This window comes from Oncorhynchus mykiss, chromosome 29 (genome assembly GCF_057628025.1).
Source record: "Oncorhynchus mykiss isolate SJ-2025 chromosome 29, ASM5762802v1, whole genome shotgun sequence".
NCBI lineage: Eukaryota > Metazoa > Chordata > Actinopteri > Salmoniformes > Salmonidae > Oncorhynchus > Oncorhynchus mykiss.
This window is the reverse complement of record NC_143050.1, coordinates 14,673,893-14,694,423: the sequence shown is the minus strand read 5'-3', so window position 1 is coordinate 14,694,423 and position 20,531 is coordinate 14,673,893. Positions and strand designations below refer to the sequence as shown.

Here is a 20,531-nt window from a genome sequence, read left to right as displayed (position 1 = left end):
AAAAACTGAAACTAGCTATTGAAGACAATGTAAAATGTTTCCTGTTTGACAGTGATTCTGACTTAGTCTAGAGATATGAGAGAGGCTGAGCTCTGGTGACCTCATCTGGCTATACGAGAGAGATGATGGCTGAGCTCTTGGTGACATGATATGTCTGTCTTTCTGTGTCTCTGGGAGAATCTCAGTTGCATACTCCTCACATTCTCTCTCCTCGCCTTCTCAAAACCCATTGGAAGAGAAGGACAGAGGGGAGGGACCTCTGGCTTTCTCATCCAATGGCTTTGAGAAGGAGAGAGGACACGAGGAGTATGCAATTGAGATTCTCCTTCTGTCTTTCTGGGTCTCTGTGTACCCCCCACTCTCTCCACATCTCCCTCTCTATTCCCCTCTCCCTCTCTCTCCCTCGCTCTCATTTAAATTCAAAGGGGCTTTATTGGCATGGCAAATGTGTTTACATTGCCAAAGCAAGTGAAATAAACAATAAACAAAACAACAATGACAAAAACCAACAAAGAGACTTAAACAAAAGAAAGACGAAAACAATCAGACATTAACAGTAAACATGATACACAAAAAGTTTTCCTCTTTCTCTCTGTCTCTTGTCTTTAAAAATGTCTAATATCACCTCTGTTTCTCTCTCTGTGTTTAGCTAATGCCCCAAAGTTGAAGCGGTTGAGGAACCTGATGGTGGAAGAGGGGAGCAGGCTCACGGTCAAGTGTGAGGCTACAGGAAACCCCAGCCCTACCTACAAATGGTTCAAAGATGGCAGTGAGCTCAAGAAAAGCAGAGAGGTCAAAATAAAGTCCAGCCAGTGAGTCCATCTACAATCCCTTGAAGCTCCTAATATGTTTAGCATGTGGTAGTATTAGCAAAACAGACAAATGTCAATAGTCACTGCATGGCAGTAATTTCTCCTTCAGTAGTTTTCTCCTAATGCTTTTAGCAGCTGACCCAAAGGATGAAAAGCATTTTCGAAAGTGAAACGTCAACACAGAGACACATTATTTATGAGAGTATGCCAGGGATTTATGAGCAAATTCCTTCATTAGTGAAATAACAGAAAGTATACTTTGCAGCATAGAAGTGTTTAGCGACTAGGTGGCCTTTTAAATGAAAGTTGGTTACTGGGTTGATGAATAGGACGGGCCCTAGATTCCTCCGTGTTCCATATTGCAAATCTTTAACTTTCTGTAAATTCTTACCTGCTGAAATGACAAACTGCATCGACTCTGACTAACTGGCTTCTATCCCGCTCTAATCTGGTTTGTATGGCGACTCCCCGTTTTTGTTGCAAGGCTACAGTAGGTTCTTCCATGCCTGTTGTGTTGTCGTCCTCTGTCTCCAGACACTTGTTGTGTTTCCATGTCATTTTGGTTCCCCTGAGTCAATTGTTTGTGTCTGCCACAGGAAGAATTCCAGGGTCCAGATCAGCAGAGCCAAGCTGGAGCATTCTGGGAATTACACGTGTGTGGCAGAGAACCTTCTGGGGAACTCCAACTCCACGAGCACTGTTCATGTCCAAAGCAGTGAGTACTGAGCCATGGCCTGTCTGTCAGAGAAGAGGGAATACTGGCATGATGCAGAGTGTATGGCTGGAGCATGTATGAGCAAAGAGATGGCGTGTTGGATATAGTCAAGATCACGGCCCGCCCGCCCATTAGGCAGGATTAGGTGGCCGCCAATTGCGACAGATTGACAAGGATGGCATTTTCTGTGCTAAACTGACCATTTCGCACCTGCAACAACACATAAAACCTCACCTAATTCTGCTCAAAAACAATGACAATTTCTCTCAACCAGTGGCAAATGGGTTTTTTAGGTGAGCTCTGTAATCTCTTGAATCTCTTCTCCTCATTCTTCCCAACAGCGGTGCAACTGTCTTCTCTGTCTTGTGGCAGAATGAGTGATTTGCTGCACAGAGGAAGTGTGTGTGCGTTTGTGTGTGTGTGTGTTTCGCTCTGGAGGGGAGGCAAGGCAGGCGTCGAGACAGGGCGTATCGGGGTGGTATGTCCACAGGCTGGGGGAGGGGTTCACCCAGATGATATCAATAAAGAAATGGCAGAAAATGTGGTGAAGGGAGATAAACTGACAGTATTTTGCTGTGTTTAGCCAACAGTTAGGTAGGAAGCTTGATATGAACGGAGTTGGCAAAAAAAACGTATATACCTGAATGAATGAATGAATGAATGAAGAATGAAGAATGAAGAATGAAGAATGCAGAATGAAGAATGAAGAATGCAGAATGAAGAATGCAGAATGAAGAATGCAGAATGCAGAATGAAGAATGAAGAATGCAGAATGAAGAATGCAGAATGAAGAATGAAGAATGAAGAATGCAGAATGAAGAATGAAGAATGAAGAAGGAAGAATGCAGAATGAAGAATGCAGAATGCAGAATGCAGAATGAAGAATGAAGAATGAGGAATGAGGAATGCGGAATGCGGAATGCGGAATGAAGAATGCAGAATGAAGAATGCAGAATGAAGATTGAAGAATTCAGAATTCAGAATTCAGAATGAAGAATGAAGAATGCAGAATGCAGAATGAAGAATGAAGAATGAAGAATGAAGAATGAAGAATGAAGAATGCAGGAATGAAGAATGAAGAAATGCAGAATGAAGAATGCAGAATGCAGAATGAAGAATGAAGAATGAAGAATGAAGAATGAAGAATGTAGATTGAAGAATGAAGAATGAAGAATGCAGAATGAAGAATGAAGAATGAAGAATGAAGAATGAAGAATGAAGAATGCAGAATGAAGAATGCAGAATGAAGAATGTAGAATGAAGAATGAAGAATGAAGAATGCAGGAATGAAGAATGAAGAATGAAAAATGAAAAATGAAGAATGAAGAATGCAGAATGCAGAATGAAGAATGAAGAATGAAGAATGAAGAATGAAGAATGTAGATTGAAGAATGAAGAATGAAGAATGCAGAATGAAGAATGAAGAATGAAGAATGCAGAATGAAGAATGAAGAATGCAGAATGAAGAATGAAGAATGAAGAATGAAGAATGAAGAATGAAAAATGAAAAATGAAAAATGAAGAATGAAGAATGAAGAATGCAGAATGAAGAATGCAGAATGAAGAATGTAGAATGAAGAATGAAGAATGAAGAATGCAGAATGAAGAATGAAGAATGAAAAATTAAGAATGAAGAATGAAGAATGCAGAATGAAGAATGAAGAATGAAGAATGCCTTGTATTGAATGTGTGTGATAAGATATAGCCCTTCTGTAGTGTTCTGTTTTCCTGGGTTGTCTTTTCCTGGTTCGTCTTTTCCTGTCATAATAGGATTTATTTATATATTGCGTTGTTGTTGGTGTGAACAGAGGGAATATGATTGATTTGAGAAGCTGCCTGGGTTGCTATTCATCCTGAGGTCATGAGAGAAATGGCTACTCTGGTGAAAGGCTGCAGTGGTGTATGCCTGCCTGCTGCAGTGTGTTGCTATAGCAGTATGTAGCCGCAGTATTATCTGTGTATGTGTGCCTGCTAGAGAGAGAGAGAAAGAGTGAAGGAGGCAGCAAAAGCTAGAGAGTGAGAGAGTGACTGAGAGAAGGCAAGGTAGATGGAGGAAGGGAGTGAGTGAGGGAAAGGGGGAGCGAGAGAGAGAGAGTGTAAAGGGAGAGTGAGCAAGAGAGTAAAAGGAGAGACACAGTAAAGAGAGAGAGAGAGAGAGAGAGAGAGAGAGAGAGAGAGAGAGAGAGAGAGAGAGAGAGAGAGAGAGAGAGAGAGAGAGAGAGAGAGAGAGAGAGAGAGAGAGAGAGAGAGAGAGAGAGAGAGAGAGAGAGAGAGAGAGAGAGAGAGAGAGAGAGATATTAGGAGACCCAGCTGCTTTGCAGAGGAGACTGTTTCACACCCATTTTAGAACGCAGTCAGAGTTTGCAGGCTTTGTCCAGAGGCAGCCAGTAACACAGGGTTTCTCTCACCATTACCACAAGTAGCATTATGTCACATCTCTTCCTGAACCTACACCCTCACCGTGTCACCTCACTCCAGACACACACACACATTCATACAAGCTTTTTCAGAAGCTTGCCTACAGTAAATGCCTACAGTAATTGGGATTGTTAATAATGTTGGCCGTCACTCTGGTTTTGCTCTCCCATAAAGGTTGAACAAGGGTGAACACAGAGAGGGAGGCCGAAGTGTGTGTGTGTGTGTGTGTGTGTGTGTGTGTGTGTGTGTGAGAGTGTGTGACCATGAGCTCTAGGGCCTATGGGTAATGAAGACAAACAGCTCCTATCCACAGCACTATCATTTCTCTCCCCAGAGGGAACCAATAGTGGTGCCTCTGGATACTGATTGCTCTGTCGGAGGCAGGCCCTGAGAAACCAGCCCCAACACATGCTGTCCTCCCTCCCTCCACCACCCAGCCCCAGACTGCTCCCCTGTGCAAGCCTATGGCTCCTATCCCCGTCTAGGGTCAGCCGCTGGGGAGGGCCTTGAGCATGGGGGTCTGTCTGTGTATGTGCATGTGGTCCGAGGCTGTAAGGTCACAGGTCAAAAACAGGGAGAGGGCAGGCTGGACGTAGCCTGTGATCTGGTGGACGGGCCATTTCACAGTGAAGCAGACCCACTAAATATATTTTCACTTTGGTGCTGTTTTACAGGGCATTGATCACTCTGTTACAGTGAATGAAAGGTTGTAACCACAACCAGATGAATAATTAGCTGTGAGCTGTGCTGCTGGGAACTTATCTGATGTGGAGTATCACTCAGACTGTCTGAGCCTAACCAACTTGAACCACAGTCCTATGTTGATATCTGAGGTAACTGGAGCTCACTAAACACCATTATAAACTGGGTGATTCAAGCCCTGACTGCTGATTGGCTGACCGCTAACCACTTGAGCAATCTGGAATCTGGATTCCTGATTTAACAAGACATGAGAGATGGGAAATGGAGTTAGTGAGATTTACAGATGAGCAGTATTGTAAAACCCTGTAGTTATTGTGGGGCTACTCCATATTTCTTTACATAGGCCCTAGACCTAGACAATAAATGACCTGTATTCATACTAAATACTAAATTCATAAATAAAAGGCCTTTTCATACTAAATGAATTGATTAATTTCCTGTATTCATACTAAATTAATTGATTCATTTCCTGTATTCATACTAAATGAATTGATTAATTTCCTGTATTCATACTAAATTAAATTGATTAATTTCCTGTATTCATTTTAAATGAATTGATTCATTTCCTGTATTCATACTAAATGAATTGATTAATTTCCTGTATTCATACTAAATTAATAAATAAATGGCCTTTATTCATACTCATTTTTGCAAGCTATTTGATTTGACCAATGTAACCATGCAACACCAAACTAGTGCCATTCATCCGATAGGAAGAGCCGAGAGGTGCAGAACATGTTTCACAAATCTGGTGTTGGAAAAAACAACTGTTGTGTTTTCTGTAAAAACTGCACGGGCAGTGAACTTGCTCTTCTCATGCATGTTTAAAATGAGGGGAAAGTGTGTTGTATGGTGGCACTGTGCCAACCGTGCAGTATGCCTATGATATTCAATTGCTGCTCTTCTGTGGAGATTTTTACCAACGTCACTGTTTTCACCAGGAAAAACAAACACACATTGTAAATGGACAAAGTGGCAATTATTGTTCTACTGCACACAGACGGCAGAGTGGGTGGCTGGGTTTATTGATTTACTTGGTCCATCACTATTTTGGTCTAGCGCAGTAGTGGTGAGTGGGTAAATTCACTGGGGAAACCGAGCCCAAAAATAAAAAAAGCCATATTACAACCTATGTGTTGTGATAATTGTGTTGTTTGCTCTATAACCTGTTAGTTCATATGCCTTGTGACCGTGATATATAGGCCTAAAACTGGAGAGCAACCTCTCTCTGGTGAAGTCCACAAAGCATATTGCGGGCTCCTCACTGGTGCAGCGGTCTAAGGCACTACATCTCATGGCTAGAAGTGTCACCACAGACACCCTGGTTCAAATCCAGGCTGTTTCACAACCAGCCGTGATTGGGAGTCCCATAGGGCTGCTCACAATTGGCCCAGCGTCCTCCGGGTTTGGCCGGTGTAGGCCATCATTGCAAGTAAGAATTTGTTCTTAACTGACTTGGCTAGTTAAAAAAAGGTACAATTTAAATGTAACAAACAGTTACATGACCTACAGCAGGGTCTAGCAAGTTCATGTTTCAGACATTTTCAGACAACTAAACAACTATTGATTTAGAACCACGGAGAGTTAACACAAGTCACAAAGAAAGCAGGAGCTGCCTCCACTATTTTAACATTAACATTTCAACATCATCAAATCACCTATGCTTATTCTAATACAGTGACAACTGAAAGATACCGGAAACAATTTAGTCCAATCAACGTAACCTAAATATGATGTGGCTGTCCATGGTTCAGATGTGTGTGTGTGTGTGTGTGTGTGTGTGTGTGTGTGCGTGCGTACGCGTGTGTGCGTGTGCGTGTGCGTGTGCGTGTGTGTGTGCATGCGTGCAAGTAGAAAAGCATGTTGACTCACCCAGTAGCAACCTTTGATTTGGTTGCCTGTTTTGCACGTTATTTTGACATTAATACATGTCACATATCAATTTGCAAACAATGTAAAAAGAAATTCACTCATGGGGACACTACGTCACCACAAAATCTACAGAGAGATGTAAAGTTCAAGCCCCTGTGGATGCTGCCATAGATTTACATTAGAAGTGCCCATCCTAGAAGGCTCAAGGTCAGTGGCCACATATAAAATTATGTGAAATCACGTTATATCTACCGTACCTTTGATTGGACTGATCATGTCAACATCATACTTTCAAAATCTTAGCTAGGAAGCTAGACAAATAGTCATCATCATGAATCACATCCACAATCTACTGGCAAATCCTTTTCAGTCCTTCAATCCTATGAAGAGAAATTATAGATAAAACGTATTGGTGCTTATTGGCCATTGGACATAAACATTACACAACAAGTTGGAAATCGCAAATTCAACAGTGAGTGGTTTGGAAGGAATCATTGGCTAACTGCAAGCGTTGCAAAGCAATCACTATTTTGATTTCCCTGCTACTCGGTGGAGAGGGTGTGTGGGCCAAGACTGTGTTTAAGGGTCTCTTTTCCAAGCTTAAAAGGATAAATATTCACACGTAACACCATGGACCAGAAAAGGTTAAATACGTTGGTCATGTGGTCAATCCAGCATGACTTCTGCCGCATTCAAAACAACTGGAAACTCGGAACTGGGAAATCTCAGACTTCAGTGAGTTCAAGACAACTGTGAAGTCGGGAACTCTGGCCTCTTTCTAGAGGCCTAGTGACCTGAAGATCACCGATGTCATGATTGGACCTTGTTTTTTCAGAGTTCACATCTTGAAAGCACCATAAATCCAGAGAATGACAGACTTTTATGACAAAGTCTCATGACAAAATTTGCCCACATGAAGGACCGCCGTACCACCTTCCTGTTCAAGTGAGCACAGCACAACGATGAGTTCAAAAATGTATTGTATGCTGCTGCATAAATTATGTAATACAGAATGCCAGGGAGATATATATACTGTAGCTAAGAAAGTAATACTAAGTGTATGTTGTGTAGTAAGCTGTTAGTAGCCCATATGCCTCACCCTAATAATTTGGTCCCCTTATAACTTAGCCTATGGTTCTGACTTGGTGCACAGGGACAATACTGTAAGAACGGCCCATGTTCTGAATTCTGTAGCTGTACATTTCAAAAGTGCTGAACAAATAGTTATATTGACTACGTATGTCTTAGCTCGCTCATTAATGTCTTAATCGAAATTACGGATTGCCTCTTATCCGCTCATCGTTCCCTTATGCCATAGTTTCTACATCTCAATTGTCAATAGAAACCACATTTGTTTAAGCAAGTCAGCCATATCAGCTATCTTGTTTTTTTAAAGACCTAAATGAGGCTGAATGAACTGTTTCACTTCCAGACAAGGCTCCGCTGATAGCCAGGTGTAGAAGTGGAAAGGAGACACTCCATGGTGCTGAAAAGAAAGATCTGCTGTTGGGACAGCTTTATGTAGGGCCTAACAGTTTGTGGGGACCGTTTGTCACTGTTATAGGGCAATTCATGTATTGTTTGTGTTGTGTTTTCTTATGTAGTGGCTTGCTGCCATCTATCTAAAAAACGTTTTGAGAGAGTGCCCAAACCAAGATTGGACTCACTGGACACTCCTTACCCCCAATGCCATCCTCCTTGCTTTCATGTTGACAAAATGGTCTATGACTCTGTCATACAGTACACACTTTTTTTGTCCTAGGCTACCTGGCTAAAATGCTTGCTCGCTAGCCTAGCTTCCTTCATGGGCAACGTTAACTAGTTAACATTAGCCTTCTAAATCTAGCTACTTATTGAACTTCCATCCCTTCAAGTCCACGGGCACAATGTATGAATCTATGGTTGGATCAGAATCGTCATGAGGCGGCAGGGTAGCCTAGTGGTAGCCTAGTGGTTAGAGCGTTGGACTAGTAACCGGAAGGTTGCAAGTTCAAAGCCCCGAGCTGACAAGGTACACATCTGTCGTACTGCCCCTGAACAGGCAGTTAACCCACTGTTCCTAGGCCGTCAATTGAAAATAAGAATTTGTTCTTAACTGTCTTGCCTAGTTAAATAAAGGTAAAATAAAAAATTTAGTTTGACCAGTACAGACAATTAAGTAAAAGCCCAAATTTCCATCCATGGCTCATTTAGGAAAGGGTTGATTTTAGCTAGAAGTCCACAGGAGGACAACAACACAACGAGATGCATGAATTCAAGTTGTTTCTGTCAATGACATATTTATCTCAATGTGATATGATAGGAGTGAAGCCAAACCCAAACTGGCTTCTCTTGATACTTTTTTTGGATGTGCCAGGACCAGTCACAGTTGAGCTGTCAGTTTAGCTCAATGCTGATTGGCTATTATTTTATAGTTTTTTAAATCAAGGGAGGCCAAATGCTCGCTGGCTTCCCTTGCCTTCTAAGCTACGGCTTACCTAGACCCCTAATGTACAAGTTTATGTTTTACCTTGACCCCTAATGTACAAGTTTATGTTTTACCTTGACCCCTACAGTACAAGTTTGTGTTTTACTTTGAACCCGCTAGGTTTATGTGTTTTACTTAGAACCTACTAGGTTTATGTGTTTTACTTAGAACCCACTAGGTTTATGTGTTTTACTTAGAACCCACTAGGTTTACGTGTTTTACTTAGAACCTACTAGGTTTATGTGTTTTACTTAGAACCCACTAGGTTTATGTGTTTTACTTAGAACCCACTAGGTTTATGTGTTTTACTTAGAACCCACCAGGTTTACGTGTTTTACTTAGAACCCACTAGGTTTATGTGTTTTACCTTGACCACTACAGTACAAGTTTATGTGTTTTACTTAGAACCCACTAGGTTTACGTGTTTTACTTAGAACCCACTAGGTTTACGTGTTTTACTTAGAACCCACTAGGTTTATGTGTTTTACTTAGAACCCACCAGGTTTATGTGTTTTACCTTGACCGCTACAGTACAAGTTTGTGTTTTACTTAGAACCTACTAGGTTTACGTGTTTTACTTAGAACCTACTAGGTTTATGTGTTTTACTTAGAACCCACTAGGTTTACGTGTTTTACTTAGAACCCACTAGGTTTATGTGTTTTACTTAGAACCCACCAGGTTTATGTGTTTTACCTTGACCCCTACAGTACAAGTTTGTGTTTTACTTAGAACCTACTAGGTTTACGTGTTTTACTTAGAACCTACTAGGTTTATGTGTTTTACTTAGAACCCACTAGGTTTATGTGTTTTACTTAGAACCCACTAGGTTTATGTGTTTTACTTAGAACCCACTAGGTTTATGTGTTTTACTTAGAACCCACCAGGTTTACGTGTTTTACTTAGAACCCACTAGGTTTACGTGTTTTACTTAGAACCCACTAGGTTTATGTGTTTTACCTTGACCACTACAGTACAAGTGTATGTGTTTTACTTAGAACCCACTAGGTTTACGTGTTTTACTTAGAACCCACTAGGTTTACGTGTTTTACTTAGAACCCACTAGGTTTATGTGTTTTACCTTGACCCCTACAGTACAAGTTTATGTGTTTTACCTTGACCCCTGCAGTACAAGTTTGTGTTTTACTTAGAACCCACTAGGTATAGGTGTTTTACTTAGAACCCACTAGGTTTATGTGTTTTACTTAGAACCCACTAGGTGTATGTGTTTTACTTAGAACCCACTAGGTTTATGTATTTTACCTAGAACCCACCAGGTTTATGTGTTTTACTTAGAACCCACCAGGTTTATGTATTTTACCTAGAACCCACTAGGTTTATGTGTTTTACTTAGAACCCACTAGGTTTATGTATTTTACCTAGAACCCACCAGGTTTATGTGTTTCACCTGGTGGTTGCTGCTGCAGGTTGCAGTGATCCACATGGCAGGGGAAGGAGAGAGAGAGTCCCCCTGTGTGTCTCCTGCAGGCTGCTGTGTTGTGATAAGCGTTTTGCAAGGCACCCGTGCGTTCGCAGGCTGAGGGTCGCATCCCTAGGGGGCGCTCTTCATAGCCCCACAGAGAGAATGAGAGAGTGTGTGAGTTCCCAGGAATGTGTCGATGGAAAACACAGCTGGGCTGCTGATTGGTCCAACCTCATCAGTCATGCTGGGGCCCACCAGCAGCAGTTTGCACACACACACACTCTAAGTAAATGTTGAAGCCAAACACACCTGTCCCTCTCATACAAAACTATATTTTTCTCCATGACTTCTCTATCAACATCTAGTGAGTAATATTCTCGCACATCTACAGCTGTGCTCTTGCAAAAAAACAGGTTTCCTTATTAGCTTTTCCCTTTCACTCTGTCTCGCTGTTATATTTTATCACTCTCTTTCTCTTCCTGCAATAAAGGTCCTGACATCTCTTTGTAATATAAGGAAACATAGTTTGTTTAAACTATATGAAGTCCTGACATCTCTTTGTAATATAAGGAAACGTAGTTTGTTTAAACTACATAAAGTCCTGACATCTCTTTGTAATATAAGGAAACATAGTGTATATAAAACCTCTTAATTATGGGTCTGCCCTTTCTTTTCAATTTTCGCCAAAAGTGACATACCCAAATCTGACTGCCTGTTGTAGCTCAGGACCTGAAGCAAGGATATGCATATTCTTGGTACCATTTGTGTAATGGTTTTCCTCCTCTTCGTCCGAAGAGGAGAGGCGAGAAGGATCGGAGGACCAATGCGCAGCGTGGTAAGTGTCCATGGTTGTTTATTAAACACATAAACTGAACACTCTATACAAAACAATAAACGTACCGTAAATAACAAAAACAGTCCTGTGTGGTGTAAAACAGAAAAACAACCTAGACACACAAAACATAGAATGCCCACCCAACTCACGTCCTGACCAACTAAAACAAACAATTAACACAAGAACTAGGGTCAGAACGTGACAGTACCCCCCTCCCAAGGTGCGGACTCCGGCCGCAAAACCTGAACCTATAGGGGAGGGTCTGGGTGGGCATCTGTCCGCAGTGGCGGCTCTGGCGCTGGACGTGGACCCCACTCCACCATAGTCTTAGTCCGCCTCTGTGGTATCCTAGGAACGTCGACCCTTGCCGCCGACCCTGACCTGGGAACATTAAACAACAGGCCCACCGGACTGAGGGACATCTCTGGACTTAAGGGGTAGCTCAGGACTGAGGGGTAGCTCAGGACTTATAGGTAGCTCTTTACTGAGGGGTAACTCAGGACTGAGGGGTAGCTCAGGACTGAGAGGTAATTCAGGACTGAGGGGTAGCTCAGGACTGATAGGTAGCTCATGACCGAGGGGTAGCTCAGGACTGAGGGGTAGCTCAGACCTGAGGGGTAGCTTAGGACTGAGAGGTAGCTCAGGACTGAGAGGTAGCTCAGGCTGGTTGATGGCTCTGGCAGCTTCTGGCTAACTGACGGCTCTGGCAGCTCCTGGCTGACTGGCGGCTCTGGCAGATCCTGGCTGACTGACGGTTCTGGCAGATCCTGGCTGAATGGCGGCTCTGGCAGATCCTGGCTGAATGGCGGCTCTGGCAGATCCTAGCTGACTGGCAGCTCCGGCGGCTCCTAGCTGACTGGCGGCTCCGGCGGCTCCACGCTGACTGGCGGCTCTGGCGGCTCCACGCTGACTGGCGGCTCTGGCGGCTCCACGCTGACTGGCGGCTCTGGCGGCTCCACGCTGACTGGCGGCTCTGGCGGCTCCATGCTGACTGGCGGCTCTGGCGGCTCATGACAGACGGGAGACTCTAACAGCTCTGGAAAGACGGAGACTCTAGCAGCTCTGGACAGACGGGAGACTCTAGCAGCTCTGGACAGACGGGAGACTCTAGTAGCTCTGGACAGACGGGAGACTAGCAGCTCTGGACAGACGGGAGACTCTAGCAGCTCTGGACAGACGGGAGACTCTAGCAGCTCTGGACAGATAGGAGACTCTAGTAGCTCTGGACAGACGGGAGACTCTAGCAGCGCCGGACAGGCGGAGACTCCGGCAGCACTGGACAGGAGGAAGGCTCTGGCAGCGCTGGACAGAGGGGCTCTGGCGCCTCTGGACTGAGGGGCTCTGGCGCCTCTGGACTGAGGGGCTCTGGCGCCTCTGGACTGAGGGACTCTGGCGCCTCTGGACTGAGGGGCGGAGGCTTGGCAGCGCTGGACACACGGGAGACTCTAGCAGCTCTGGACAGACGGGAGACTCTGATGGCGCTGGGCAGACGGGCAGCTCAGGCGGCGCTGGGCAGATGGGCAGCTCAGGCGGCGCTGGGCAGACGGGCAGTTCAGGCGGCGCTGGGCAGACTGGAGACTCCGGCAGCGCTGGAGAGGAGGAAGGCTCTGGCGCCTCTGGACTGAGGGGCTCTGGCGCCTTTGGACTGAGGGGCGGAAGCTCTGGCAGCGCCGGACAGGCGGGAGACTCTGGCAGCGTTGAAGAGGAGGAAGGCTCTGGCAACGCTGGACAGAGGGGCTCTGGCGCCTCTGGACTGAGGGGCTCTGGCGCCTCTGGACTGAGGGGCGGAAGCTCTGGCAGCGCCGGACAGGCGGGAGACTCTGGCAGCGCTGAAGAGGAGGAAGGCTCTGGCAACGCTGGACAGAGGGGCTCTGGCGCCTCTGGACTGAGGGGCTCTGGCGCCTCTGGACTGAGGGGCGGAAACTCTGGTATCGCCGGACAGGCGGGAGCACCTGTATTGATGGGACGGAGAGACATTCTGGTGCGGGGTGCCGGCACTGGTGGTACTGGGCTGGGGACACGCACCTCAGGGCGAATGCCTTGCATACTACGCCAAATCAACAGCTCTCTCTCTTCACTCTCCTCCAATTATATTAACAACTCCTCGAGTGTCTCCTCATCTCCCATCCGTTCACTCTCCTCCAATCTGTCCAATAACTCCTCCACCCTCTCAGACTCAGCCCTCAGCTTCGCCGACAGCTCTGATTCCATCCATGGCTCCTTATGGTAAACAGGTGGAGTTGGCTCAGGTCTGACTCCTGACTCTGCCATACTCTCCCTGTGCCACCCCCCAAGACATTTTTGGGTCTGTCTCTTGGGTTTCCTACCGCGCCGCCGTGCTCGTTTCGCCAACCTCATTCTCCTGTAACCCTCCTCACACTGCTTCAGCCAATCCCAGGCGGGCTCCGGCACTCTCCCTGGGTCGACCGTCCACCTGTCTATCTCTTCTCAAGTTGTATAGTCTAGATAATACTGCCTCTCCTGCTGCTGCTGCTGCTTCTTCTGCTGTTGTTGCCTCTCCTGCTGCTGCTTTTGCTGCTGATGCCGCTTCCTCTGCTGCTTCTGTTGCTTCTCCTGCTGCTGCTTTTACTGCTCCTGCTGCTGCTCCTGCTGCTGCTGCTGCTGCGCTGTCTGTTACCACGCCGCTTGGTCCTTGGTTGGTGGGTGATTCTGTAATGGTTTTCCTCCTCTTCGTCCGAAGAGGAGAGGCGAGAGGAGGACCAATGCGCAGCGTGGTAAGTGTCCATGGTTGTTTATTAAACACATAAACTGAACACTCTATACAAAACAATAAACGTACCGTGAATAACGAAAACCGAAAACAGTCCCGTGTGGTGTAAAACACAGACACGGAAACAGAAAAACAACCTAGACACACAAACATAGAATGCCCACCCAACTCACATCCTGACCAACTAAAAAAAAACAATTAACACAATAACTAGGGTCAGAACGTGACAATTTGAAAGGAAACACTTTGATGTTTGTGGAAATGTGAAAGGAATGTAGGAGAATATAACACAATAGATCTGGTAAAAGAAAATACAAATAAAAAAACAACTGTTCTTTTGTATTTTTTTCTTTGAAATGCAAGAGAAAGGCCATAATGTATTACTCCAGCCCAGGTGCAATTTAGATTTTGGCCACTAGATGGCAGCTATGTATGTGCAAAGCTTTACTGATCCAATGAACCATTGCATTTCTGTTCAAAATTTGGTATCAAGACTGCCCAAATGTTCCTCATTTGTTGATTAAAAACTATTCATGTTAAAAATTGTGCACTCTCCTTAAACCACATAAAGTCCTGACATCTCTTTGTAATATAAAGAAACATAGTTTGTTTAAACTACATAAAGTCTTGACATCTATTTGTAATATAAGGAAACCTAGTTTTTTAAAACTACATAAATCCCCCTTTCTTTGTCTTGGTTGTAAAAAACAGACACCCCAGACAACGTGACAACACAAATTACCAGATTAACTGATCTCAAATGACACTCAAAATCTTTCTGGGATGTTAGCTGCAGCCGTGAATGAATGTGAAGTACCTGTAAGTCAATCGATAGGCATTGATTGGTGTGGGCGAGTGGCAGTGGCCATGTCAGAGTAGAGCAGGCCCTCACTCAGGGAGATTCATGCCTAGCTCTCTGTATTTACAGTCCACTGGAGAACACCCTGACAGGGACCCTCAGTCACCACAAATAGACCCACTTCACTTAAACACAACCTAACAGAAAGACAAGCACCAGGCTGCTTTGTTGTTTTAGCCACTGGTTTGGTGGTTTTAGGGTGTGTGTGCATGTGTGCACTGACAACTGGCAGGTGTTTTCACTGACATTTTCAACATGTCCCTGATTGAGTCTGTAATAGCAACATGTTTCAAGCAGACCTCCATAGTCCCTGTGCCCAAGAACAGTAAAGCAACCTGCCTAAATGACTACAGACCCGTAGCTCTCACGTCTGTAGTCATGAAGTGTTTTGAAAGGTTGGTAATGGCTCGCATCAACACCATTATCCCAGAAACCCTAGACCCTCTCCAATTTGCGTACCGCCCAAAGAGATCCACAAATTATGCAATCTCTATTGCGCTCCACACTGCCCTTTCCAACCTGGACAAAATGAACACTTATGTGAGAATGCTATTCATTGACTACAGCTCAGCATTCAACACCATAGTACCCTCAAAGCTCATCTCTAAGCTAAGGATCCTGGGACTAAACACCTCCCTCTGCAACTGGATCCTGGACTTCCTGACGGGCCGCCCCCAGTTGGTGAGGGTAGGTAACAACACATCTGCCACGCTGATCCGCAACACTGGAGCTCCACAGGGGTGCATGCTCAGTCCCCTCCTGTACTCCCTGTTCACCCACGACTGCATGGCCAGGCACGACTCCAACACCATCATTAAGTTTGCAGACGACACAACAGTGGTAGGCCAGATCACCGACAACGACGAGACAGCCTATAGGGAGGAGGTCAGAGACCTGGCCGGGTGGTGCCAAAATAACAACCTATCCCTCAACATAACCAAGACTAAGGAGATGATTGTGGACTACAGGAAAAGGAGGACTGAGCACGCCCCCATTCTCATCGACGGCGCTGTAGTGGAGCAGGTTGAGAGCTTCAAGTTCCTTGGTGTCAACAACAAACTAGAATGGTCCAAACACACCAAGACAGTCGTGAAGAGGGCACGACAAAGCCTATTCCCCCTCAGGAAAATAAAAAGATTTGGCATGGGTCCTGAAATCCTCAAAAGGTTCTACAACTGCAACATCGAGAGCATCCTGACTGGTTACATCACTGACTGGTATGGCAACTGCTCGGCCTCTGACCGCAAGACACTACAGAGGGTAGTGTGTACAGCCCAGTACATCACTGGGGCTAAGCTGCCTGTTATCCAGGACCTCTACACCAGGCGGTGTCAGAGGAAGGCCCTAAAAATGGTCAAAGACCCCAGCCACCCCAGTCATAGACGGTTCTCTCTACTACCGCATGGCAAGGGGTACCGGAGTGCCAAGTCTAGGACAAAAATGTTTCTCAACAGTTTTTACCCCCAAGCTATAATACTCCTGAATAGGTAATCAAATGGCTACACGGACTACTGGCATTGTGTGCCCACCCCCGACCCTCCCAACCCCTCTTTTCACGCTGCTGCTACTCTCTGTTTATCATATATGCATGGTCACTTCAAATCAAATCAAATTGTATTTGTCACATACACATGGTTAGCAGATGTTAATGCGAGTGTAGCGAAATGCTTGTGGAACGCGAAGCGAGGCGGCCATCTCTGTCGGCGCCGGAAGTGCACTTTAACTATACATTCATGTAAATACTACCTCAATTGGACCAACCACCCAGTGCTCCCGCACATTGGCTAACTGGGCTATCTGCATTGTGACCCACCACCCGCCAACCCCTCTTTTACGCTACTGCTATTCTCTGTTCATCATATATGCATAGACACTTTAACCATATCTACATGTACATACTACCTCAATCAGCCTGACGAACCAGTGTCTGTATGTAGCCTCGCTACTTTTATAGTCTCGCTACTGTATATAGCCTGTCTTTTACTGTTGTTTTATTTCTTTACCTACCTGTTGTTCACCTAAAACCTTTTTTGTACTATTGGTTAGAGCCTGTAAGTAAGCATTTCACTGTAAGGTCTACCTACACCTGTTGGCGCACGTGACAAATACATTTTGATTTGATTTTGATTCCCACTGAGTTGGTCATTCAGAGGCCTGTGCACCCTCTGACCTCTTGCTGCTCTGTGATCAGGCCCAGTGTGTCTGAACAGATGTTTGTTGCGCTATGGCTCGTGAAGGTGTCTGGTCAGATGAGGAACACATATATTTACCATTCCACTGCTTAATGCACAGGATTGTAGCTTTTTGTAGTTTGCCTGCCACAGCTGTTCTCCTACCCCCACCTCTGTTTCCCCATCCCTTTGCCTCCTGTTAATCGTGGTCTCACCCCAGTCTGCTGGTGCGGGGTGGGGGATTTCTTCCTGGGTCCTGTTTTCTATATCAGCAGAGAGAGGGGAAGTCCTGAGGGGAGCTACTCTACGTTACGCTGTTGGTCAGTGGACGCACAGGGGGTTGAGCTGCTTAGGACTAGAGCTGAAGTTGGGACTTGAGCTGAAGTTGGAACTAGAGCTGAAGTTAAGACAAGAGCTGAAGTTAGGACTAGAGCTGAAGTTAGGACATGAGCTGAAGTTAAGACTATAGTTGGGTCTGGCGCCCAGGTTAGGAGGACTGGTGCTGGGGCTGGAGCCCGGGTTAGGAGGACTGGTGCTTGGGCTAGAGCCTGGGTTAGGAGGACTGGTGCTGGGGCTGGAGCCCGGGTTAGGAGGACTGGTGCTGGAGCTTGGGTTAGGAGGACAGGTGCTGGAGCTTGGGTTAGGAGGGCTGGTGCTGGACCTTGAGTTAGGAGGACTAGTGCTGGTGCTGCTGCAGTTGGGGATCTGGTTGGGGCTGGAATTGGGACTGGGTTGGAGTAGGAGCTGGAGATATTGCGGTGCTCCTGGGCTGGGTCAAGTTACTTTGGCCTGTCTGTGCTCAGTGACCCCTCCACTGTTAGTTTGTCCTCTGGCAGTGGACTGAGCCACCACCATCTGCCACCCGCAGCAGTGCTCTGATGCCCAATTTCACAGCCGCCAGAGTGTGTGGGCGGTGCGCGTGCTTGGGAGGGAAGGGGGAGTTGAGGAATGGGCGAAGTGTGATCCAGAGCCGACACGCTTTCTTCCGCAGGACACACACACGGACATGCTGGGAGCAGGAGAGGCAAGCACTAAGGGGATACTTTCTCATGGGGGACTCTAAGGGGATCTAACATAGAGCTAGAGCTGCCGTAGAGACATTGTGAATCTGGTGCAAAGCCTACACCACCACTGTTACCAGCTGAGAGGGAAGGAAGAGTTAATTGGACAGGCAGTGGATGGACCTGGATGTCTGTGTGCATCCATTCCCTGTGCTGAGGTCTGAGGAGGGGACCGAGGGCGGCACCAGACTGGGTTGCCCTACGTTGCGTGGCCCTCCCCGGCGTGGCTGCAGATGGGGCTTTGGGGCCGTGAGGGGCCTCCTCTTGCTCCTCCCCACACTCCTCTTGCTCATCCTGGGCCTGGGTGCCTGTCTCCTGCTGCTGCGCTGGGCGCTAGCTCAGGGCTCCACATCTACACGCTCTAAGTCTCCCGGTCAGCTGGATCTGAGGGGGGGAGAGGAAGAGGAGAGTTATCCACTGACATACACTACAGCTACACCAAACAGAGCAGGAACCGCCAACGGGGCCACCGGGGTCTTTGAAAGTAGGGCACTCCAGAGAACATCCCTCTCTGCTGCAGGCTCTTTGCTCCAGCCAACACCTGGCCTGATTGTACCCACTCTGCTGCCCACTCAACCTGCACTGCTGCCGGCCAGCGCCAGCACACCACCCCTCCTCCTCCTTCTCCTCAGTAAGTGCGCTTTGTTTGTTTACATGAGCGGCAGTTGTGCAATCGCATGCTGTGGCGCTCATTGATTTCCCCCCAATGCTGAGATGAATTAGGCAGGCAAGACTAAGCATATCATCGATGTGATTGATGAAGGTTAATATATAATAGAAGACATGATGAGGGGAAATTAGGATAAAGTTCAGAGCAAGCTCCATTTTGTGCTTTTCACATGCTATCTTTCTCTCTCTCCGGTTTGATGGTCCTTGAAATATGGTCACTGTCCTCTTGAAACAGGCTTTCAGTGCATGATAATGATAATAGTGACATTTTGTTTATGTTTCTCAAATTCTTGGGAGAGATCATGTTCTGTTCTGGCCCTTCATGTTCTGTTCTGGCCCTTCATGTTGTGTTCTGGCCCTTGGCCTAAAGAGTGATTCCTGTTGGTGGTGAAGCTGCTGCAGTCTCATGCTCCTTTTGAACTCTTTGCAACTTTGAAATGTTCGAAGACACACAGGATCGATACTGCTTCTGCGTGTGTGTGTGTGTGTGTGTGTGTGTGTGTGTGTGTGTCTGTGTGTGTGTGTGTGTGTGTGTGTGTGTGTGTGGAAGGTACTATGCTTGTTTGTATTCACAGTGTTTGTGTAAGGGATGTTAGATGTATCAGTTCTGCTGTTTTTTTGCAGAGCCTGGTCATTTTGAGCTTTGTAGATCATCATGTATTTCAACACTGTTATAACTACTGCCTTGAGACAAAGAATTTATAGCTCATCTCCTGTCCCTCACCCTTCCCCATTATACGCATGCACGCACGCACGCACGCACGCATGCACACACACACACACACACACACACACACACACACACACACACACACACACACACACACACACACACACACATCAAGACTGACTTGAAGCACCCGACTGGCAGCCAGTCATATTATCATTGAAATGTGAACCTGGGTGCCCTGTGGCGTTAGAAAACTATTTCTACACAAATGATTTAGTGAACTACTATTGTTGTTGTCAGCAGCTATCATATGTTCCCATGCACAGTGAGGACGTATCTTCCTTTAATAAATGTACCCATGGACAGTGCGGATGTTAGTTTCAACTGTTCTGCCTGCGGCTATGGAACCCTGACCTGTTCACCGGACGCGCTACCTGTCCCAGACCTGCTGTTTTCAACTCTCTAGAGACAGCAGGAGCGGTAGAGATACTCTGAATGATCGGCTATGAAAAATTGACATTTACTCCTGAGGTGCTGACCTGTTGCACCCTCGACAACTACTGTGATTATTATTATTTGACCATGCTGGTCATCTATGAACATTTGAACATCTTGGCCATATTCTGTTATAATCTCCACCCGGCACAGCCAGGTTCCTCTCTAGGTTTCTTCCTAGGTTTTGGCCTTTCTAGGGAGTTTTTCCTAGCCACCGTGCTTCTACACCTGCATTGCTTGCTGTTTGGGGTTTTAGGCTGGGTTTCTGTACAGCACTTTGAGATATCAGCTGATGCAAGAAGGGCTATAAAAATAAAAATATATAATAAATATATAAAAATACATTTGATTTGATTTGAGGACGTATCTTCCTTTATTAAATGTACCATTGCACAGTGAGGTCTGAAATGGAGAGACTGTTAGAATCCTTTTGAGGAAAAGAACAGGGATGTTACACATAATGGAAAACACACAGATGCAGCAAGAATGCATGCAGTACAAATTGACCTCTAGAAAAGCGATAAGATATCCCGGTCCCAGCTGTAACAAGAGACATCTCAGAAATTCCCAGCCAAGACTGAGGAGGGGGCTGTGGGGGAGGGGGTCCGTGAAGGGCTTTCTACTCCAATGCTG

At 45.9% G+C, this 20,531-nt stretch overlaps 1 protein-coding gene across 4 annotated transcripts in view; it reads left to right on the top strand.

Moving 5' to 3' along the window:
- Window positions 1-20,531, top strand: part of nrg2a (neuregulin 2a) — a 170,808-nt gene that overhangs the window by 87,721 nt on the left and 62,556 nt on the right. For all 4 annotated transcript variants that reach the window (XM_090226571.1, XM_021591458.3, XM_090226573.1 and 1 more), the window contains exons 2-3: window positions 650-812; window positions 1,409-1,527. In XM_090226571.1, the coding sequence (XP_090082697.1) occupies window positions 650-812; window positions 1,409-1,527 (282 nt within the window). The remainder of the gene's footprint in view (window positions 1-649; window positions 813-1,408; window positions 1,528-20,531) is intronic.